Raw genomic sequence first — 25,037 nt, 5'->3', positions numbered from 1 at the left:
CATGGATTTAGAGGTTGATGGAACAAGGCTGGAAGAAGTAGAATCTGCTAGATTCTTAAGTATTCTAGTGGATAATGAACTGAAACGGAAAAAAACCATAGTAATAATATCTGTAAGAAACCGAGCTCTGTCACATTCTTAATGATGCAGCTATCACAGTATTCACACAAGAACATTCTGTGTACAGTGTATCATGGACTTTTCGAACCATACTTACAGTATGGAGTGACTGGGGGGAAACTCAAACAAACAAGAGACAAAACGAGTGTTCACAAAAAAAGAGCAATTAGGACCATTTTAAGAAGAAAGACCTCTGAAATGTGCAGAAACTGTTTCAAGAATTTAGGTATCTTAACTTTTTCATTGTTGTATATATACTAAACAATAATGTACATCACAAAAGGTAGTGAGGACAGGATTTTTTTTTTTAGAAAAAAGGGTTAGTGTATACACCTACAATACAAGAAGGGAGAATGAAGTACGGAGCATACCCCATCGACTGGCAATGCTAGAAAAAGGACCCCAGTACTCTGGTATCAGACTACTAAGAAGTCTGCCTAAAACCTGCAAGATAGTGTACTTCACAATGACTTTCCAAAGAAACTTAAAGACTATCTCATAGAAAAAGAGTTTTACAGTGTTGCAGAATACTTATGCCATTAAATTTGTATATATTGTTATTCATTATCAATTATGTAAAAATGCAAGCTAAAGGTGTAGAAAAATAAGTGATAATGAATGTTAATACTTTGACATGTCCTATATTACACATACATTTACTGTACACAATGTAATCTTACAGGATCAAATAAAATTCAGTTCAATTAAAAAACCATCAAATGAGCAGCAAAAACCAGAGCATTTGGTTCGCTGCCTATTTTCTTGCTAGATTTTATGATTAGTCCATAACTACTACAAACATGAGTGGTAATAGGACACTTCCTTGTTGGACACCTCTGTCTGTTTCAAACCATTCTGATTATCTGTTGCCTGTCTGGACACACTGTAACTCTTTTGGTATAGCTTTATGAATTAGATACTTAGGTCTTCCAAACATTCCCATATCTTGTTTCGCGGAACACTGTCATATGTTGTCTCAATGTCTCCAAATGCAATCACAAGATATCTTCTATAATCCCAGTACTTTTCTCTCAGCTTTCTTACTGCAAATATAAGATCCATGGTACCTCAGTCTTTCCTGAATCCAAGTTGTTCTTCCTCAAGCAAGGGCTCTACCTCCTTTCTAAATCTTATTTTTATCAGCTTCAGCATGGGTGACAACAGTGTGATGCTTTTGTAATTTTCACATTTTTATAGATTGCCATTTTTGAACACAGGGATGACAACTCCTTTACTGCAGTCTCCTAGAATTTTGTTTTCTTCCCAAATCACTGATAAAATATAAAGCCAATTTAAGCATAATATTTCAGCTGCCTTTGTCATGCCTGATCTAAGACCATCAAAGCCTGTCAACTTTCCATTCTGCATGCTCTTTAATGCTGTTTCTACCTCATGCCATGTTAAAGGGGGTCTGTTGGTATGGACTTCATTAATTACTCTACAGTCATTGAAGGCTGTGTCCCCCATCTCCATTTAGCAGCATGTTGAAATACTTTTTCATTTCATCCCTTATCTCTTCCTCTGTTCATATTAAGTTACCGTCATTTGTTTCCAGAGCAAGGATATTTATATATTCATTTCACTTACTCTTTAGTATTTTGTATAATAATTTCCTACATGTCGGACAGTCTTCCTCTATCCTTGTAGTAAAGTCAGCCCAGCAGTTTTCCTGTTCTTAAGGAATCAGTGTTTTTACACTTACTTACTTTTTCCTGCGCACCAGATGTTCAATGTTAATTCATTTTGTCTGTCATCTGTTTTTTTTTTTTTAATATAATTTTTTTGATGCTCTACTACCAGCAAAGTTTTTGCACATGTCAAATAAATAAAAAACTGGAAATGGAACTCCTGATAACAGATGGCTTTTCTTTCTCGTTACTAGTCAATCAGTTCTAACTGAACTACTTTGTCACATAACTTTCAGACTTTGCAACTGCATTTGATGATGATGATGATGTCTCACACTTTATGTAACTATTAAAAGTATGACTTAAAAAAGGACTCCAAAACTATAAGTGATGTAAGTTTCAGCACTTTTCAGGATGAAATTTTATTCTGCACAACTAATGAATTGCTAAATGGCTCAGCAAGAAGCCGCTCCAGTGCAGCCACTTTTATACTGCACTATAACAATGACTGGTGTCATTGTATTAGCTAATAATTGGTTTAACAACCAAAAGGTGTTATCCCGTTAAATAGTTCGTACTGTGGAAGGACACAAAAAACTTGTGGCAATGCCACAGTTCTAAATGTGAGCATGCAGGCCATCTCTGAGACATCATGATCTCCGGCAGGCAGAGCATTTGCAATCATGCATTGTCCAGAGCATCCAGCAAAAGGGAAATCTCACGGCCAATTGGAACACGTGGCGCCAAGTTTCCTTAGTTTAAAAATTGTGCATCGTCAACATAAACAACATTAGTAATTTTGGTTGCTACTGTCATCAGCTATCTAGGGTTAAAATTCTGTGACAATTTTTCTCAGCCCTGTATACAAAATTAGTTACGAATGTATGAGAATGTGTTTCAGTATTTACTCAGTAAAGTGCCTTCTCATATTACAAAACAGAATACTCTCTTGAGAAATGCTGTATGTGCAGAAGACAGGCAAACTGTGACAGTGCGATTTTTTGATACAGGAGAGAGCTACTCTATTTTACAACACAGCACTCAAATATCACATTGCACGTTAACTATAATAATTCAATAAACATGTGATGTGATTTATAACACACTGAAGAGGGAATATGTGGAATAAGAACTATTACTATTTTTATTTTTGAATAATTGAATTACTGAAAAGCTTCTGGATGTTTCCACATGTAGAGGTGGACAGCTCACAGCGGTGACTGTAGACCTGAAGTTGCTTGCAGCATATTCCACCTACCCATCGAAATACAATTAATAAGAATGTTCCAAGTTGTTACATTTCACATTGCAGTGAACAGAAGACGGATGACTTATGATCAAATCTGCGGTGAGGCTCTACATTTGATCACATTTCTTTTACAACAGGTGAGATTTCACAAAGTTCTGTATTGTACCAACAAATTTCTTTCACATAAATTTTTGACATTTCAGCTTTGACAAAGAAATACACTATTGTAATGCCGACCTTACTCCCAGATCTCGGTCTCCCTCTCTGCCCCCCCCCCCCCCCCCCCCTCCAATTAGTGAACTGACAATCCCTTGATGTCTCGCGGGATGTGTCCTACCATCGAATCCTTTCTTTTAGTCAAGTTGTGCCACAGGTTTCTTTTTACCCAAGTTTCATTATATACTTAAACTATTTGCTATTCAATCTACCCAGCCAATTTTGAACATTATTTGGTAGCAACACATTTTAAAAACTTCTAGTCTCTTCTTCTCTTAAACTGCTTATGATCTCTGTTTGAGTTCTATATAAAGCTACCCTTCAGACAAATACTTTCAGAAGATAGTTACTAACACTTAAATTTATATATGATGTAAATAAATGTCTCTTTTTAGGAAACACTTTTCTTCTTAGTCAGTCTGTCAACTTTTTGCTATCCAAACAGCAAAACACAGTGACTACTTGTGGTGTCTCCATTTTCAAATCGAATTCTATCAGCCTCCCCTAATTTGACCACATTCCTCTACCCCTGTGTTACACTTGTTGATATTCATCTTATAACCTCTTTCCAAAACTTATCCATTTCATTCATACGCTATACCAAGACCTTTGCTGCCTGGCAGAATTGCGATGTCATAGCAAACTTTTTATTACGTCTCCCTCAACTTTAATTCCCTCTCCAAATTTCTCCGTGATTTCCTTTACTGCTTGCTCAGTGTAGAGATTGAATAACATTGGGAAGAGACTACTATTGTGTCTCACTTCCTTCTAAACTATTGCTGTCCTTTTATGCTCATCAACTCTTATAACTGAGTCTGCTTTATGCGTAAGTTAACTTTTTGCTCCTTGTATTTCACTACTACTATGTTAATAATTTCAAAGAGTACATTTCAGGAAACACTGCCAAAAGCTTTCAAAGTCCACAAATGCTATAAACAGTTTTATCTTTCTTACATCTGTCTTCCAAGATAAGCCATACAATCAGTATTGCCTCAAGTGTTCTTACATTTCTCTGGAACACCAACTGATCTTCCCAGAGGTTGGCTTCTCTTCGTTCTTTTATTTTGTAATCTATTTTGTAATCACAACTTATTCAACTGACGGTTCAGTAAAATTAGCAGGTGTAACCTAAATGTCATTAATACATGGTCAATTCACATTAATGTGACCACTTCCTATGCTCGATGACAATGTGCAACAACCACTCACAGGCAGCAGGTGGCAGCACCACCAGTGAAGGGTATATGTGTGTAGGGGGAAGGGAAAACAGTGTAGGTGTTGTACTGTGAAGACAGAGCAATTTATTTGATTCTATAAAGGCATCATCACTGGCTTTCGGGCAAACTGTTAAGTCTGTAAACTGTTCACGTGCTGCTATGGCTAAAGTACACTGTGCATGATAAAATTGCACTATCCAAACCCAGACAGGCAACTGATAACTGACTGACAGCCTGCCCAGAGGGTACCAACAGTATCTCCTCAATGAGTGTACAGCAAATGTTGCTGCATGTGGGCCTTCACAGAAGGCACCTTGTTCATGTAACCATGCAACAGCTGTTCACTGTGATGAAGGCTGGAATCTGCAAGCCAATACCTCAACTGCATGTCCACTGGGTGGCCGTTTCAGATAAAACTTTTTATGTTCCGTCAGACAGATGGCCATCCTTGCCACAATTATCAGATGGGTCCAGTTCAGTGGGCATTCGCTAGGTTAGCTCTCATTCTGGAAGGCACAATGGATCAACATAAGTTGCATCTATCCTTGGGAATCATGTCCACTCCTGCTTGTAATTTGTTTTTCCTCGACACAATGACATCTGCCAGTTGGACAATGCAATATGTCACACAGCTCGCAGTTTACGTGTATGGTTCGAAAAGCATGAGGATGAGTTTATTGTACTTCACTGGCTACTAGAAAAACTGGCAGAAAATCTGTAGGACCGCCTTGATTGGGCTGTTTCCACCACAGATCCTTAATAGAGAAACCTTGTACAGCTGCCCATGGCACTGAAGTCAGCATGGCTTCACATCCCTGCTGATACCTACCAAAACCTCATGGACACAATTCCTGCATATCTCTCAGTGTTCCGCAATGCGAACTGTGATCTATCATGCTTTTGACATGTGGACCAGAGAGTATAAGACCCAAAACAATAACCTGTGAAAGATGCTTTAAATAATGATATTTGTTGTGTTGAATTTATTGTTCTTCCCCCTCCCCCAAAAAGAGAGCTTCTAACAAATTCTACATTACGGTGGGGAGGGGGGAAGAGGCTCTGTTGTTTTCCCCCTCTTCTCCTTTAAACCACGATTACAAATGCATTCATTATATTTGACACCACAGATAAATTGTTTTTCTATTCCGTTCTTTATTAGCTCTTCTCTCTCTCGCCTTGGAGAGAGTTGCAAATTAGGCAGGCAATTTATGTCCCCCTAGGTTTTTTCTTCTTAGCAACACTCAAGAGCAGCCAGCACCAGAAACTGTAAAAAACACTTGTGATGACATCGCAAAAACATCTCACTTCAACAACAAAATGCAAACAAATACAGCTAAAAAAAAGAACAGTTTTTTATTCAAATTAAATTTACTGTGGTAAAAGATATGCAGGATGTGAAAAAAATAAAATGCATTAAAATTTATCAAGAAATGCAGTCTAAAAGAAGCATTGGAACAAAATACTATAGTTCTTACCAATAGTAAATTTTGAAAAACTTTTAAGTTTGTCAATAACACAAATACTAGTGGTTTGTTTGGAACAGTTCTGGAGACAATAACTTCTTTTTTAAGAATTAGCATTGTCTTAACAAACAATCAATGAAGGAACTCAGAACACTGAAAACAAAGACATAAATTTGACGTGTCAAAATCAACAAGACAAAGCAGGAAGAACAATTTCATCTTGTGTATCAATACTGAACCACAATTTGAACAAAAATGAATGAATTATTGTCAATTATATAGCATGGATTTTTATATTAATAACTCTGTGCTTGTCAAATTCTGCATTTATAAAACCTAATTTCTTTACCAAACAGTGCCATGACATGGAAGCAATGGCAATAACTGAAATTCTTCCATTACTTTGTAACAAATCTTTTTATGTATATTACTGTACAAAAAGGTTATTCTGAAATCAACTATCAACGGCATTTAGTAATCTCACATGTATCAGCACTTCAAAAGTCATACAAAACAATTTACACACAAGATGCCCACAATATTCTCCACAAACACAGGAACATGACACAATTATCTGTTACGACCTGGAATGTGTGATTTTCCCATAACATCATTATAAAAAAATTCTTGTATCAAAAATGACATTCTCACAGCATAAAACCTTTCAGAAGATCCTGTAACAGTTAATAAACTCCAAGAAACACTTGGTTTCAAGAATCCTGAATGCATATGGAAGAACACAGTTTACTGTCATTTATATGTCTCTCGTTATTTGCTGGAATCTTCATTTCATCATCGTAGGAGTCACATTCCGTATTTGCATCATCACTTGAGGTTTGCAGTTCAGACAGTGTTGTTGACGACTTTGGTTTGCGAACTATATAACCAGACCGAGGAAAAGGTTTCAGGACTACACCCAACTTCCCACTTCTGGGACGGGCAGCGCGGTGCAGTGCTACAGATGATAAACTGAGCACCTTCCTAGATAAGGAGAAGGAAACAGTGAATTAATGTTCATGCTTAAATTTATTGTATATTTTTGGCATGCAGCTTATGAAACCACTGACTAATGGACTTTTCTTAACTTTACCAACATTACAATGCTAAGACTGACTTTTTCTTATTTTATGAGTGTATCATCCCTATAACAAAGTGGACATTACAGAAAAAGAAGAAAAAGCATCTTGTCCAAATTTTGTTACAAAGACACATTCTTATGTTAGGTCAGCCAGGTTACTGTTGGTAAGCTCTTCTTCGAGAGGTACTCAGCAGTTAATCCACAGTCAGTCTGTTTAGTATCTGATGTACTTACATTAGATGTAATGTTATGCGTGAATTTAGAGTCACTCTAAATACAGTGCAGCTCCCTTGATATATTCCTGGATTTAATCTTTCTACACAGTTTACAATATTTTTAATCTGTCCCTTCAAATTTTCTGTGTTAACAAAGCTAATTTGCATCTGCTTTTGCATTATCACAATTACACATTTCAGGCTGTTTACATTTCATGAAACATTAATGCGGAGAAACAATCAAAGTTGTGCAATTGATGTAAAATGTTGCTGGTAAGGTCATGTTTACAAAGATTATGCAATTGAATTTCTTGAGCTGTTAATTCCTTACTTCTCAAACACAAGAAATTGTTAAAAGTCAGAATAATTCATACCAGTAGTGCCTGACATCCTAACACAGTTAAATTCACAATAACTATCTGGTGTGTAGAGTTTGTTACGATACTGAATGAAGTGATGGGTTGGGCTGAGCTTCAGTATGATGATGATAAAATGATGAGAACCCGCTGGGAACTGAATCCATGACCCCGTGCTCGGGAAGAGAGAACACAACTGAGAGACCACAAGCTGCAGACCTTCAGTACGAGTGCAAATGGATAGAAAGAGGGCAACAATAAATGAGAGTTATGGTATTGCCCTTATGGATAACATACAAAATAGTTTCAAACAATTATATATGAAAGCATTAACTTTGATCTGCAGGAGGGCATTATCAAGTGATGTATGGAATACATTTTCTTTTTTCAAAATACATAGTGGGCTCCAAGGTGATGCTTAGGTTGCATCGAATAGTGAGCTTTAAACAGTTGTGAGTGAAATATGTAACAACCATATTTAAATAAAATCATAATTTTTAAATATGGCACTTCTTTTGGAATGCTTACACCCTGGTTTCTAAGATGTTGGTTTAGAGAGGACTCGACAGTACAGTTCAAATTTAGCTGCACAATTATGTCCAATACAAGTATATTTCATTATGGTGCCATCTATCTACATACAGTTAATGATGTAAGGTCATTTATGGAAAACAGTTCTCTCATACGGTCTGCCACCTTATTCAATCACCCAACATCACCTTTTGCCATTTCAATCATGTTTTTAGCAATTTTCTTAAAAAAATTAGCGTTCGAAGTAGCAAGTTTTATGATCTGAAGTTTAATATACATCTTGTTTATAGTTTGATGCCATATGTATGTTTATAACATACATCTAGATCTTGTAATTGGTTTCTGACCCCTACTAAAATGTTAATATAGACGTCAAAGCTTTCATTTTTATTTATGAACTATAAAACCAGATACAAGAAAACAGACAAATTATAATTCTGGATTTTTTGGCAAGGAAAGTATTAACTAGGAATGTGTATGAAAAGTAAAACTTCTGTAATACCAATTGATTAACATTTAAGATCAGTATGCTACAATCAAATTAATAACTGCTGGGTTAAGAGGTACGTACAGGGTGGTTACAACAACACTTGCTACTTGAGAGGGCTCCATTGAAAAATTAGTAATCTTAGGACAATGAAACTATGTAGAAATATTTGTAACAACATGTGGAAGACAAATAACAAATAAATCACTGAAAAAAAACACACAATTTCATTTCCATAAGAGAGTAACATTTGCTAACTGCGCACCACATTTACATTCCTGGTTACAAATGTTGCTCAATGTGATGACCACCTGTATCCACGACAACCCTGAACCACAGTACAGATACCATTTCACAATTGTTTGTAACACTTTTGAACAGTGGATCATGGAACATTCAGCTGTTGTGACACAGCTTGTGCACTGCTTGAAGATCACATACTGCATCCAGCATTTTCCGCCAGGGCAAAACACAAATCCTGCAGTGTACAGTCTGAACATAATTCCTATTAAGTTTGGTATCCATATGGTAAATAGTTTTCTGCCTATATGGGCTCAAGTAGCAAGAGTTTAATTAAATTACACTGCACATAAATAATAATTACCAACAATTTACATTTGCCTGTAATTCACACCATTTTTGAAAGTACTTTGGAAGGTTGTATACATAAAACACGGATACTTATGGGGTTGTGTGTCATCATCTGTTGGGAGGAAATTCTCTACTACATGGATATTCTTGCATGTGTTAGAGCAATATTATAGCAAGAGAGAAGCTGTGGAACTTAGGTGAGGATGGAAACATGTTGAAACTGAGCTGGCCCATGAACTTTATTTGGACAGTGCAAATGGTATATCACACCAATTTTAACTAATCACAAATAATTATTATCAAATTATAGTTTGCTTGTCAGCGGAATCTTTATAGTTGCAAATTCCTGACTTATTGTCAGGGGACTGCCAATAATTACATTCAAGTTACAAAACTTCCAGTTTTTTTTCCCCTCAGGACTGGAAAAAGACAGAAACATATGGTTTGTTTTTAAATGTGCATGCACTCATTGTGAATGAGATGGCGGCACTGTGTGGGAAACAGAACTCTAGCAGCTGCTGTGAGAGTGAGCAAATGGGAGCATCTTGACTGATACAGGGATTAGTAACTATGAGGTGGTTGTGATTGGACTCTGAAGGCCATGTCATCATCAGCTGACAGACATCACTAAATGCAGATAGAGGGGGGCATGTGGTCAGCACACTGCTCTTCTGGTTGTTGTCAGTTTTCCTGACCGGATCTGTTACTTCTTCAATCAAGTTGCTCCTCAACTGGTCGCATAAGGCAGAATGCACCATAATTAGCAAGAGTACTCAGCAGACATGGATGGTCACCCATAAAGGGGCTACCCAAGCCCAACAACTCTTAACTTTGGTATACTGGCAGGAACTGTTGTTCTCTCTCTGACAAGACACAATCAATGCCTTCACTATGCAATACCAATGGTAATATTGCCAATGATAAGAGCAAGTAAAGCAGATAAACACAGCTTATCGAAATTCCCTCTCCACAGGTGATGTCTCGTAAAGTCATCACAAGAATATATATGGTGCAACATATGCAATTGTCTATCAATAATGACAAGTGTGAAATCATCCAGATGAGTGCAAAAAGAAAATTGTTAAATTTCGATTCCACAATAAATTATGCAAATTTAAAGGCTGTCAATTCGACTAAGTACCTAGAAATTACAATTACGAACAACTGAAGTTGGAACAATCATATGGATAGTGTTGTGGAGAAATTAAATCAAAGACTGTGTTTTATTGGCAGAATGTTTAGGTCCACTAAAGAGACTGTAAACTATGATTGTCTGTCCTCTGCTAAAGTGTTGCTGTGCAGTACGGGATTCTTACCATATAGGATTGACGGAAGACATTGAAAAAGTCCAAAAAAGGGCAACTTGCTCTGTATTATCGCAAAATCTAGGGGAGAGAGTCATGAATAATGATTTGGGTGGCAATCATTAAAGCAAAAGTGTTTTCCACGGTGCTGAAATCTTTTCATGAAATTTCAGTCACCAATTTCCTCCTTTGGATGCAAAAATATTTTTTTGTTGTCAACCTGCATAGGGAGAAATGATCACTGTAATAAAATAAATCAGAGTTCACACAGAAAGAGTTAAGTGTTCATTTTTCTCACATTCTCAGAGAGTGTAACCATAGAGTAGTAGTATGATGATAGTTCGAAGAACCCTCTACCAGGCACTCAAGTGGGATTTTCAGTGGAACACACTGCCTCCAAAGTTGACATTTCCACAGGATCCGTGCACACAATCCTGCACGAATACCTGAAACCTTGTAAAACACTACCATCTGTGCCTCTTCACCATGACAACATGCCAACATGCCAGCTCATCGGGTGAACGAGATGCTGCATTTTCTTCATGACAATAACTTTGAAATGATTTCTCATGCTCCCTACTCAGCTAAACTAACCCTTATGACTTTAGGCCCTAGCCAACAATGAAAGACTTTCACTGTGATCGCACATTCACTAGTCGTGCTGCTACTTCAGAGATTTTCCAGTGGTCAAATCAGACTCCTAGACAAGTTTTTTGCAGGGGCTACAGAATGATGGCACTGAGGTAGTGAATAATGTAGTATGGCTGCAGAGATATTACAATGAGAAGTTCCTCAGTTTTTAGGTGATTAGCTTGTGAGAAAATAAACTGGAGGAGATAATCTGTATGCACCTCATAAATGTAACTTCTGGCTAGTGGCAGCAGCAATTTGTCATTACCATTAACAACTAAAATGAAAAGCTAGCTGTCAAGGTTCTAGAATTTCACAGCAATTTTTTTGCTTCTCTGAACAATTATGGAAGGATGCACTGGTGAACCATACAAACACTGTCTCCCAGCTATCATGCTACACAGTAGTATGATATATTCACAGAGGTCTGTCTAGTACAATAGCTTTTTGTTTTACCTTCTATTCTTCCCAATCACTCTAAACACATTTAGTGTGTTTCTTCTTCCGCTGTTATGTCTATTCTGTAGCTTGCCATGAGCTTCTTAACAAATTTGTTATTATAATTATAAATTTCACTCTACTGTGAAACATTTTTCATATATCCTGAACTGCTTTAAGTCACCATGAGCTACTGCTGGTCAATAGTTCCTATTTTTCTACTGGTAAAGCTAAGTTCAGAATTTTATTTGTGAGGCTGTTGCTATTCATTCTTTGTGATCACAGAACTGTAATTGTTAGTCACTGATTGTATCTGTCATTTTTTCAGAAACTTGATAAATTTCCTTAGATTTCTACATAATTTATCTTCCTTGTTTCTCAGTGTGTGACTCAAGAGCTCCCACAAATGATTGTAGTTTCAAATGCTTAAAATCCTTCTGCTTTAACAACTATGTTACATCATAGCTTTGCCTTCTAAGACAGATTTTTTATATCAGACCTATCCCAAGTGAGTGTGTGTGTGTGTGTGTGTGTGTGTGTGTGTGTGTGTGTGTGTGTGTGCTCTTTGTAATTTGCAATTCTTTCTTTGTTAGTGTTTATTTTGCCAGGCTGGTTCAATAATCTTACCTAAATATCCAAGTCTTCAGTATGTCCACTTGGAAAACTTTCCTGTACCTAATAAATAATGGTAAATGGTTGAGTCTCGATGTGGGGCCATACATGCACAGTAACTTCTCTTATGAAGACTGGGTGTCTACTTTTTGCCCCTAATTTGTATAATGTCTCCATAGGATGAATTGATTCTTTCCTATTTTTGGAGACATCTGTGAATAGTTATACCCTTAAATTAATTTTGCTATTTTGTAGTCCCTTTATCCTGAACTACAAAGAACAGTATCCATCCTTCTATCTTTGTGGCACAAAAAGTTCTCTCGGCAATTTTGCTTATGTCTGTCACTCCTTCTATAGACCCAACACTTTTCTCAAGACAACAGATACAATTATTGTAATAAGTTTAAGCTGTGGAATTTGTTCTGCAAAGGATCTGCTTTTAGGTATCATTCCTGATATTCTGCAATAAAATCATCTGTTTATACTTCAAACCTCTTCAGTGGAGATTTAGAGGAATTTTGTAGCTGTGAGAGTAATGAGATTACTCCGTAGTTTTTTATATTTGACTCATTCTCTTTCTTCTGAAATATTTGAATTTATGTGCACTTCAGTTCTTTGGGGTTTTCTCGGTTTGTCGGATGTTGTGCAATATATCTTAAATGTTTCTTCTTGTAATATGGGTCCATAGCCTGTATCAATTATTTAAAGGACAAAAATTTCCACTTATGGCTTTACAGGGTTTCAGTCTGCTACTGCAGAATTCTGGAAGTTTTGAAACAGTTTTTCAACAGTATTTCCAATATTTCCACAATAACTCATCTTCTTCAGGTGCATTCCCACAGTAATAGTTATTGAACAGTTAATGGGGTGAAGGTGGGAAAAAATTAGGAAAAATACAAGCACTGTTCTTACATTTTAAAATGTTAAATCTGCACTTGCTGGAATTTCCATGTTACCTTTCAGGTGTAGGTCTGCTCTCAGTTGCTTCTTCGAATGCCTCCTGACAACTCTGTAAATTGTGGGCACCTTTGAGACTGAGTGTGTTGGGGCTGTGAGCCTGAGGATTTAGGTGGTTGACAGAAAACTGAAATATAAGGAGAATTCACGTCACTGATATTTGTAATAAAGTCAAAGTCAAGCAACTCTAGAATATGTAACTGGAATATATCAGCCTGGTATTAATTAATGATTATGAAAATAGATGAGTACACACTTCCTTATTTAACAGGGAACTTTCTTTAATATACATTTACAGAAATTTCTTTCTGGCCAAACCCTCATTATCTTGTTTCTCAATACTTCTTTTGCATGTTCTATTATTTGGTACATGGAAATGCAGAGTAACTGATGAAACAAATGTCAAATGAATAACACTTTGATGATTTACTCTAAGGAAAAGGGAGACCCATTATCACATTCCACAAAAAGCAAGTTTTGAAAAATATTGTTGCAACTCTAAGGGCAAGAATAAATCTTCAAGAACAACCCATAATCTATCTAAATGTATTCCATAAAGATGTGCAAAGCAAAAGTCGAGGTAATTTATGAATGTACACTTGTATGTGCAATGCAAAATTTCATTAGTAATCCAAAGCATTATTGATCTTAGGGTTTTATATTACAGGTTTAAGTACAATTCAGACATAGTGAAATCTATCATTAGACAAAGCAATTTGAAGGTATTACAGCAGTGGCATCAGTTTCTTTACATTTTGGATCAGGAATGACTGAAATGTAGAAAGAGAAAGAGAGAGAGAGAGAGAGAGAGAGAGAGAGAGAGAGAGAGAGAGAGAGAGAGAGAGAAGGGGTGGCAGCAGCAAAACAACTTCCAGTGAATTACTATACAGTCTTTAAAAATCACACAAAATTAAAAACAGTAATTGTATAAAACCTTCCGCATAACACACATGTTACTGATAGAAATCCTAACATTACATGAGCTGCACAATTTAACACTTACTAATCTCATACCACATCAATTAGGAAGGAAGGTGCATTGTACACATTTTAAAAAGTGCACTGAATACAATCATCAGCTACAAGGGCAGAAGTTATTAAGCCAAATTAATTTCATCAACTGAAAGCTGCATTTGAGTATTACAGTTTTTTACTAAGCAGTACCCTACTGGCTGTGGTATTCCCTGGCACGCCACCGACTCAAGAATGGATTAATTCAGCCAGATATATGTGGTGAATGTACTGTGTAATGTGGAACCTTAACTACTGTGCAACTTCTCTGAAAGCCACATTCATTTCCAGAAACAACTGTGACTAAATGGAGATTAGGACATGTACCTTTCAATTTGTGGTGAAGCACTCTCCCTCACCCCACAGTCATTAAGCTGTAGTGTAGTAATTTCCAATACTGAACAGAAGTTCTGGTGTTAGAACAGGTACAACAGAGAGAAGAAAGTACGGATAACGTTAAACATTTCAGTTACACTGGAATTATTATTGCTGGAGTCCTTACTCTGTTGGATATGAATGAAGGCCAATTGCTGATGACTTTGCTGAAGGAATCTTCCCAGTTACAAAAGAGCATGAGAACAATTGTTTGAATGTGTTGTAATTGCATGCAAAAATATGAATACAAAACATAATGCTAGTGACAGACATAGGAGGTGCAGTGTACTGATGTGTGTATTTTCAGTGAATGCTGGACATACACAAAATGACATTGTTATCTTAACTGAAGATAACTGAATCTACAAGGAACAGGAGACACCATAAAATGTGAAAGGGTGCCTAATAAAATTCAAAGCACACTGACATTTAAAGACAAAGAAAAAAGCTCACATTATTTGTAACTCCAAATTCTTTTATGTGTGAGTAAAATAACAAACTTAGTTAAATGATTTCCAGCAACCCCACAAGTGAATCCCATGGCCCAATAACAGGCATCTACGAACGTAAAATTGATGTGAATTTCTGAAAGCAACCACTGAATTTCGTCTCTTCTGTTCCCTCCCTCCCTCCCTCCCTCTCTCTCTCTCTCTCTCTCTCTCTCTCTCTCTCTCTCTCTCTCTCCTGCCAACCTCTCACATATTTATCTGGAATGATCCAATTTTAAAGCACTGCAGTATCTTCTAACTTTACTTTGCAGTTTCAAGTGCACAAAAGTGGTCACATGTTTGCAAACCATGCATTTCTAAAGCTCCTATCCAAAGTGAATAATTCTTGAACTTATCTCCTTATTCCAAAGTATGTAGTAAAAATAAAGAGGACAGTTGTTTATACTGAGATAGTGAAATCATCAGGTGAAAGCTCCAAATGTAACTCTGACAAGCACAAAAGTGGACAATTAATACCCTATTACTTTAAACCAAACTGTTACTCTTTAGCTATATAACTGAATAACAAGAAATCTAAGGGTAAAGAATTTTAATTTAATGTGACAATTATGATACATACAAACAATATCTGCAAGCTCAAAGTAAACTCAAATAGTCTCTTCCATAGGACAAAAGATTTCATCAGACTCAATTCACTTACAGATGTTATGTTTTTTGGACTATATCATTGTTACACTGCCAGCATGTGTCCTTCCTTCCACATTCAAAGCCGAGATTTAAGAAAGGATACTCCTTGGTCTCTATATTGTTCCCTCCCCCCCTCACACTACAACCTTCATTTTAAGTCATAGAAGTTACCAATACATATCTGAGAATAATAGTTTCAGCAATTATCAGAGAGACACATCTTTTCTGTGAGTTATTTGTTTAGATCTCGTATTTTCACACTGAGGGGAGTATCACAATTTCCTATCACCAGTTACTACAAAATCTGAAAAATTCATCAGTGGTTTGTCTTTTATAGCACGATATATGCTATAGTAGGGTCTCAATTATCAGAACATTTTCTGTAGCACAGCAAAACAAGCGTGAAAGATATTTAAACAAACTTTGCTCTCCAAGACACTTTCAAATTACATTTGTCTGCACTCGGAAACTGCACTGAAGATACCTAAAATATTTGTACTTTCACAAGAAAGATCTTTAAGTACACAGAACACATGTGTTTACAGAGTCTGCTGTCTGATCAACAACAGAATGCCATCTACACAAGTACAATTATTTCATTTATCTCAGAGTTCGGTGTTCCAACTATTCAAGATGTTCATCTCCTAACTCTTTATTAACTACTACTTAATGACACACAGGAACATAAACTGGAACATTTCTGTTAAATGTTCATGCTAGTTTACAAAAATTGAAACTTCAAGGTACAGAACGGTGTTACACTATTAAACATGCTCTATCAATGAAATTCAATCACTGCATCAATGAAACAGTGCATGGCAACAACAATGTATGGAAATAACCAACTGTTATACAAAAAATACTGGATTCTAGCAACAACTTAGTCGAAATTCAAGATATATTCTTTTAAATTACACTGTACTACAAATAACAATTGTAAGCATACATTACAACAGCTACCCAATACACATGTACAAAAACATGTACAAAAACATGTACAAAAACATGTACAAAAACATGTACAAAAATTAAAATCTATCAAGACATTTAAGAAAAATATTAATAATAGATAATAAAATACGATGAATAGTTAATAGCAGGCTTTCAATATAACAATCAATTTTAAGATGTTTACACATCAACTGGCAAAAACCATGCATTTCAGACCACTGGATCTAAACCATTTAAACATACCAATATTCAGTACCTTAGAACAATGCAAGCACATGACTTTTATTTTCTAAGTGTGCAGTACCCCCCTCCCCATGCAAGGTCTCACACATGCACGGACACACACGAACACAACGGGGTGGAGGGGGATAGGGGCTTAGGGTGAGGCGAGGGAGGAGGAGGGTGAGGCGAGGGAGGAGGAGGGTGAGGCGAGGGAGGAGGAAGGGTAGGGGAGGCGAGGGAGGAGGAGGGGTAGGGGAGAAGGAGGGGTAGGGGAGAAGGAGGGGTAGGGGAGAAGGAGGGGTAGGGGAGAAGGAGGGGTAGGGGAGAAGGAGGGGTAGGGGAGAAGGAGGGGTAGGGGAGAAGGAGGGGTAGGGGAGAAGGAGGGGTAGGGGAGAAGGAGGGGTAGGGGAGAAGGAGGGGTAGGGGAGAAGGAGGGGTAGGGGAGAAGGAGGGGTAGGGGAGAAGGAGGGGTAGGGGAGAAGGAGGGGTAGGGGAGAAGGAGGGGTAGGGGAGAAGGAGGGGTAGGGGAGAAGGAGGGGTAGGGGAGAAGGAGGGGTAGGGGAGAAGGAGGGGTAGGGGAGAAGGAGGGGTAGGGGAGAAGGAGGGGTAGGGGAGAAGGAGGGGTAGGGGAGAAGGAGGGGTAGGGGAGAAGGAGGGGTAGGGGAGAAGGAGGGGTAGTGGAGGGAGAAGGAGGGGTAGGGGAGGGAGAAGGAGGGGTAGGGGAGGGAGAAGGAGGGGTAGGGGAGGGAGAAGGAGGGGTAGGGGAGGGAGAAGGAGGGGTAGGGGAGGGAGAAGGAGGGGGTAGGGGAGGGAGAAGGAGGGGGTAGGGGAGGGAGAAGGAGGGGTAGGGGAGGGAGAAGGAGGGGTAGGGGAGGGAGAAGGAGGGGTAGGGGAGGGAGAAGGAGGGGTAGGGGAGGGAGAAGGAGGGGTAGGGGAGGGAGAAGGAGGGGTAGGGGAGGGAGAAGGAGGGGTAGGGGAGGGAGAAGGAGGGGTAGCGGTGGGGAGGGAGAAGGAGGGGTAGCGGTGGGGAGGGAGAAGGAGGGGTAGCGGTGGGGAGGGAGAAGGAGGGGTAGCGGTGGGGAGGGAGAAGGAGGGGTAGCGGTGGGGAGGGAGAAGGAGGGGTAGCGGTGGGGAGGGAGAAGGAGGGGTAGCGGTGGGGAGGGAGAAGGAGGGGTAGCGGTGGGGAGGGAGAAGGAGGGGTAGCGGTGGGGAGGGAGAAGGAGGGGTAGCGGTGGGGAGGGAGAAGGAGGGGTAGCGGTGGGGAGGGAGAAGGAGGGGTAGCGGTGGGGAGGGAGAAGGAGGGGTAGGGGAGGGGAGGGAGAAGGAGGGGTAGGGGAGGGGAGGGAGAAGGAGGGGTAGGGGAGGGGAGGGAGAAGGAGGGGTAGGGGAGGGGAGGGAGAAGGAGGGGTAGGGGAGGGGAGGGAGAAGGAGGGGTAGGGGAGGGGAGGGAGAAGGAGGGGTAGGGGAGGGGAGGGAGAAGGAGGGGTAGGGGAGGGGAGGGAGAGAGAGATTACATGCAGAACATCAGCCACTTAATTCCATATAATAATCCAATAATACCAAACATCAAATATAAGACTGACACTGCAGTTGGCTTAGCAGGGATGGAACTCTGTTGATGAACTTGAAATCTTAATACAAAAAAATGGCAAAGAAGGTATGTAAGTCTAGGAATAAGGATAGCTAGTATTTAATCCATGCACAGAAACCCTTGTCAAGCAGGTAGCTTATATCATGCTAGAATGCACATCGGTAAGTGTTTACAGTTGTGAAAAACACAAAATTCAAACAAAATGTATACAAAAATAAATAGCTACAAATTTTGAGCAACTGGTGTTTTAATGGTTGTCACACATTATCTCACTAAATCTTCTCTCTTTTTCCTCCTCCTCACTTACACACAGTTTCATTCGATATTAATTTACTGCTCTGCATCTGGTCTTGCTAGGATCATGGACCATTGCAATTATTTTAGCAGATTTTCTAGTCCACTTTTAATTTTCAACTCTTCACATGAACCCTTCCCTAAATCTGGTCCTAACACTCATAGTTTAAGATCTGTTATTAAATATTTTTGTTACTGTTATTACAATATATTGAAGGATAGTTGCTACTCACCATATAGCGGAGATGTTGAGTCGCAGGCAGGTACAACAAAAAGGTATCAGAAAATGAGCTTTCAATCAAGAAGGTCTTTGTCGGAGATGTAAGCGCACACACGACAGCAGTCTCTGGTGTGTGTGTGTGTGTGTGTGTGTGCGTGTGCGCATGTGCGTGTGCATGTGCGCGCCTGTGCGTGTTCTACCTTCGACAAAGGCCATGCTGCATGCTGACTGAAAGCTTGTTTCCTGACAGTCTTTTTGTTGTGCCTATCTTTGACTCAGCATCTCTACTATAAGGTAAGTAGCAACTATCCTTTTCATAACACTGTTCATTCCATCCTGGATTTTCCATTGTTATTGTTATTGAATACTGTCTGCTAATGTATCAAAATTCCTCCAGTTTCAAGCACATAAAATTATACTTACTCTGCCTATTTACTTAATTTAATTCTTATCCGAGTATAAATCCAGACTTTTATGTCAGACCTCTACGTGCCGATTATAACATTTGCTGGAAATTCATACTTAGTCAATATGTAACTTCTCAGCCTAAAATTAATCACTATTCCAAAGATATTTCTTTAGATTTACAAAACTAGTTTTGAAAGCTCATAATAAACCTTTATGGTGGTTATTCAAAACTCTTTGAAATAAAAAAAAGAAAATAGAACATCCAAATCACCAACCATAATGCCCAACTTCAATTTACTACAATACATTGCTTTGCATAGGTACATCTACCACCTTATAGGTGGATTAAAATGTTTTTGCTTGTCTCTTTGATGTAAATCAACACCACTTTATTAAATACATAAAATAATAAAACATTTGTTAGCAAGACAGGCACAATTCAAAGAATCATCCACATTTTTCTAATGGAAGAATGCATTCTCTACCACATTTAAGCAGTATTGTGGAGTAATAGTTAACAGCACATTTTTTCAGCAGCTCAGAACCTGAGTTAACAGGTGTTGACAGACGTGAAAATAACCGAGCTATCAGTTTAATAAGCCCTGGCTACAAAATCCTTTACAGATGAATGGAAAAACTGGTAGAGGCCAACCTCGGGGAAGATCAGTTTGGATTCCGTATAAATGTTGGAACACGTGGGGCAATACTGACACGACGACTTATCATAGAAGAAAGATTAAAGAAAGGCAAACCTACGTCTCTAGCATTTGTAAATGTAGAGAAAACTTTTGACAATGTTGACTGGAAAACTCTCTTTCAAATTCTGAAGGTGGCAAAGGTAAAATACAGGGAGCAAAAGGCTATTTACTATTTGTACAGAAACTAGGTGGCAGTTATAAGAGTTGAGGGACATAAAGGAAGCAGCGGTTGGGAAGGAAATGAGAGGGGGTTGTAGTCTCTCCCTGATGCTATTCAATCTGTATATTGAGCAAGCAGTAAAGGAAACAAAAGAAAAATTCAGAGTAGGTATTAAAATCCATGGAGAAGAAATAAAAACTTTGAGGTTCGCTGATGGCATTGTAATTCTGTCAGAGACAGCAAAGGACTTGGAAGAGCAGCTGAACGGAATGGACAGTGTCTTGAAAGAAGGGTATAAGATGAACATCAACAAAAGCAAAACGAGGATAATGGCACGTAGTCGAATTAAGTCGGGTGATGCTGAGGGAATTAGATTAGGAAATGAGACACTTAAAGTAGTAAAGGAGTTTTGTTATTTGGGGAGCAAAATAAGTGATGATGGTCGAAGTAGAGAGGATATAAAACAGACTGGCAATGGCAAGGAAAGTGTTTCTGAAGAAGAGAAATTTGTTAACATCGAGTATAGATTTAAGTGTCAGGAAGTTATTTCTGAAAGTATTTGAATGGGGTGTAGCCATGTATGGAGGTGAAACATAGACGATAAATAGTTTGGACAACAGGAGAATAGAAGCTTTCAAAATGTGGTGCTACAGAAGAATGCTGAAGATTAGATGGGTATATCACATAACTAATGAGGGGGTACTGAACAGAACTGGGGAGAAGAAGAGTTTGTGGCACAACTTGACTAGAAGAAGGGATCGGTTGGTAGGACATGTTCTGAGACATCAAGGGATAATTAATTTAGTACTGGAGGGCAGGGTGGAGGGTAAAAATCGTGGAGATGAATACACTACGCAGATTCAAAAGGATGTAGGCTTCAGTACGTACTGGGAGATGGTGAAGCTTTCACATGATAGAGTAGCATGGAGAGCCGCATCAAACCAGTCTTAGGACTGCAGACCACCACCACAACAACAACAACAACAACAACAACAACAACAACAACTTTCACTACTAAAGGTGTGCTCTCTGCATTCCATGCTCTGTGTGGCTTCTGTAATGGCTGCACTGCTTGTCAAATGCACGCTGAGTGACGGGCTCATCACTGACAGATATGAAATACTTTATCACATCTTATAGTCTGATATGTTCAGTCAATAAACAACTGAATTTCTTTTCAATGTGTGTCATACTTACTGGGCTGCAAAAATTAAATAAAATGCGTGGAATTTTAATGAGTTTGCAGAGGTCAAAACACATTGTAGTGAATGAAAGTAGACAAGACATAAAAAATTTATTTTAAATTGAGAGCAGAATGTTGTCTCATTTCATTCTCAAGCTATTGGGTTTTATAACCTACGGACGATTGCCCATGACACACCCATTCATTCATTGTACATCAATTAATCTAATCTAATCTCACAAATCATGTGGTCATAACAATCGTCATACCTCAAATGAGTTAAGACATTGAAACAAGGTTTTCTGCAAATGATAGCACACAATGAGGCATATATGTTGTATGATAAACACTCTAAACTTTTTTATTTATGGCGATAAGGAAGTAACTCATCTGCTGCAGTGAGAGGTTAGTGGCTCAGGACGCAGACAGACAACCATACCACTGTAGGGAAACCCAAGCAGTGCACACACACACATCCACAGCTGATGGGCAACGTTGCAGCAGGATGTGTATACTCATACATAGCAGTGAAGGTATTAACTAGCACAGTTAAGATTCGTATAAAAGAAACCTTGAATTCCTACTGTTGATGGGAAACTATTACTTTCAGACAGTAACCACCACCGTCAGTCTACTGCTTTATGCAATTGCAAAAAGGTAAGAATTTTTGTTTATAGTTCAGAGTTCTTCCATGTAGCCTATGGATAGAATTAACTGTACTGCAAACTGAAATTGAAAGATCTCAAATTTATAAATATATCACAACAGGCATCCAAGTCCTGTAAGAAGAGATAGAAAAATGAAATTAGTGGGAACAATTTTGAAGACACAACAAAAGTGTCTGTGAAATAATAGAATCTTTTAACCAAACAGGCAGAAATGGTTAATTCTGAGGAGGGTAATGCATGGCCACACATTTCAGATTTTTGAAAGTGCTTGCTTTTATCAAGTATGGGAACAGAATAAATATATAAAAATTGGTATTGCTTCCACTCATGTCATTAGATTAAGTTTTGTAATGTCTTCTATATACATTTCCTCATATTAATTTCTTGAGGTCTTGGAACAACAGCTTGCTCTCTAACAAGCATTTACTGTACATACAACTTTGCCCATTTGATAGCTCATGAGAATGGAGTGAAAAAGCCTGACGAAAAACACTCCTGTCACACGCGTCACATGTTGTTACAAAAAGTAATGATCATCTAATGTAAGACTGTTGAATTAAGAACACAAAAAATTATTATTTTTAACTTATTTTCTGAGCCACAAAGTAAACAAATATTCTGTATGACAAACTGTTACTGTGGCACATTTCCCAGCAGCACATTGACTATATAACTCAGGATTGAAAACTTAATTTATTTTCTACTTTTAATAGCTATTGCACTCAATCTTGGACTAAGTGGTTCATAACAGATTATGTTTACTGGAATGTGAAATGTGGACCTAACTACGTAAGTCAGGTCATTAGATGATGTAACAAACTGGTGCAGCAGCTGTTAATTACTAAAAATTAAAGATATCATAACTGTTACATACCCAACCAAGGGAATATTAAAGCAAAATCCACTACTTAAGAAAATAAGACTCTGGAATATTTTTGCAATATTCTCTGCCTGTATGAGGTATTTGATAAATACCTAGAGGCAACTTCCAGGGCCAGAATTATCATGCAGTGTATGTCAAACAGAGAACTGATTACTTACACTGAAAAACGATTTCTGAAATTAAACTCTTACAAGTCAGATTGTCTATAATACGCTGGCAGCACCAGACAAACCAATTCCTTTACACAGCAGCTTTCTTCAGCTATATGTTTCAGCAAGGGAGAAAGAAAAAGTATTGGAAGGAAGGAGATTAAATGTGGATCCATCCATGACAAAGGGAAAATGAACACTGGAGTACATAGAAATCAAGTGCACATTACAAATATGAAATTTTGAGTGCAATGCTGAAGCACTTATTTGATGCCTGTCCCAGGAAGCTGAACCAGGAGCACTAAGTGAGCTGTGAACAATGGAGATTATGTAATGCATGCTTTCAGAGTCAGTATGCATGTATTAAGTGATTTTCGTTTCACAGACTTTAAACTATTGTCCAACACATATTTTTCAGCCTAATGTTTTTTTTTAGCAGTGTCTGAGACATAACTGGAGCCTATAAAGGAACAACACAGCTTGCAGAGATTGTTTATGTTTGAAACTGCTTTCTGATTCTTTATAGTTTCTGATGACATCTCCAGCACTGAGAGACGAAATGTTAGCAGAGAAATATGCCTTGGGCCATGGCCTAATGCCCACGAACAAGAATTACCTGACATACATTGGAGACTGCAGGGAAATTATTGAACCCAGCATCTACTTTAAGTATGACTCCAGTTTGATATAAACTGCATCCTCTCACTATAACGGTTGGACAGCGACTTTAAACTTTCAATGCCCATGAGCACCAGCAATCTTAACCCCCAATAGCAATATTTACATCTTAAAGATGTAGTCTGATATAACAGTATTCAGTCAATAACCAATTCTAGAATATGGAACATGCTGATATTAAAAACGTTTCTGTTTACAATCAGCAATATTACAGTTTCTCTGGGAATGAAGATCCTTTCTGGACTGACATCTACTATTGTGAAAAAAACTTAAGAGAGACTATGGCAAATAATTCTAGCATGACCAGAAGAAATTTCGAATTTTTTAAATTCCTTTTTGAAATATTACAATACTTGGCATTAGTGACAGATCTATAATGACAGCTTAATGATAACCCTTCCTCACTTGTTCATACTGTTCAGATACAAATATTATTATTCGTTCTTTTAACTTCACAACAGCAGCCTGTCATTTATAACAGACACTTCTGGAGCCACAGTTTTTCTGCAACAATATGTTTCATCAATTGCACAAACACTTGTCTACAGGTTTTGTCAGGAGTATAAAAATACTGAACACATCTAAAGTTCATTTGCAAATAATTATAACAGTTTTCAAGCAACACATGCAACATTTAAATCAATTCTGTCCCACAGCTGTCCACTTCCTCATTATCTCTCTTCCCCTGAATTCTATTTAATCAAACAGCAATGGTTTCATATATGAAATGTTATCATTTCTGACAGGTAACTGTCTGTAACATGATAGCCAATTTATTTCACTATCAATTTTTGCCTGCAGCCATTTTCTAGGGGGATTTGGGATTTTGAAGTTCCATAGTGAACAACACTGACTAATGTAGTAAACAGTGTGCCAAATCAATAGTGGGACAAACTGAATATCATCCCATAGTCAGTCATCAGTTAAAAATACTACCTTTTCATAAATACAATGTGGCTGTGGCAACAACCATTGATGGTTGTGGTGATTGTAATTGGCAGGTGGGGGCTTATGTTGCGTAAGATAGGACTGAAGTAATATATACAATGAAATAGACCAGTGGCAGTCAGATGCTTTTTGTGAATAGCAAAAGCGTTAATGTCCCCAAGATTAATATCAGCATACACAGGGTGGACAGAGACAACTTGCTAAGGTCAAAACATGAGAGGCAACATTGAGTCTACCGAAATTTTCAAAATACCCATAGGTTGGAAACAAAGGATTATTGAGCTACAGCCATAAGATTATAGCTGATCAGCAATTGGCATTTAGAAGATCAGCAAATGTGTCGGTATGTCATCTGCCAGAGCAGTTTTGT

The 25,037-nt window shown here is 38.1% G+C and overlaps 1 protein-coding gene across 11 annotated transcripts in view; it reads right to left on the bottom strand.

The window, feature by feature from the left end:
* Window positions 1-5,764: 5,764 nt before the first annotated feature.
* LOC126334859 (tubulin monoglutamylase TTLL4-like) overlaps window positions 5,765-25,037 on the bottom strand; it is a 189,593-nt gene continuing 170,320 nt past the window's right edge. For 6 of the 11 annotated variants that reach the window (XM_049997533.1, XM_049997529.1, XM_049997531.1 and 3 more), the window contains exons 17-18: window positions 13,092-13,219; window positions 5,765-6,874 (exon numbers count right to left, since the gene is read on the bottom strand). In XM_049997533.1, coding sequence (XP_049853490.1) covers window positions 6,604-6,874; window positions 13,092-13,219 — 399 coding nt within the window. In that variant the 3' untranslated portion in view covers window positions 5,765-6,603. Of the gene's footprint in view, window positions 6,875-13,091; window positions 13,220-25,037 lie in introns of those variants that run through there. The other 5 variants (XM_049997535.1, XM_049997537.1, XM_049997538.1 and 2 more) reach the window with 2 other exon arrangements.

This window comes from Schistocerca gregaria, chromosome 2 (genome assembly GCF_023897955.1).
Source record: "Schistocerca gregaria isolate iqSchGreg1 chromosome 2, iqSchGreg1.2, whole genome shotgun sequence".
NCBI classification, from domain to species: domain Eukaryota; kingdom Metazoa; phylum Arthropoda; class Insecta; order Orthoptera; family Acrididae; genus Schistocerca; species Schistocerca gregaria.
The sequence above is the reverse complement of the archived record's forward strand: the minus strand, read 5'-3'. Positions and strand labels throughout refer to the sequence as shown.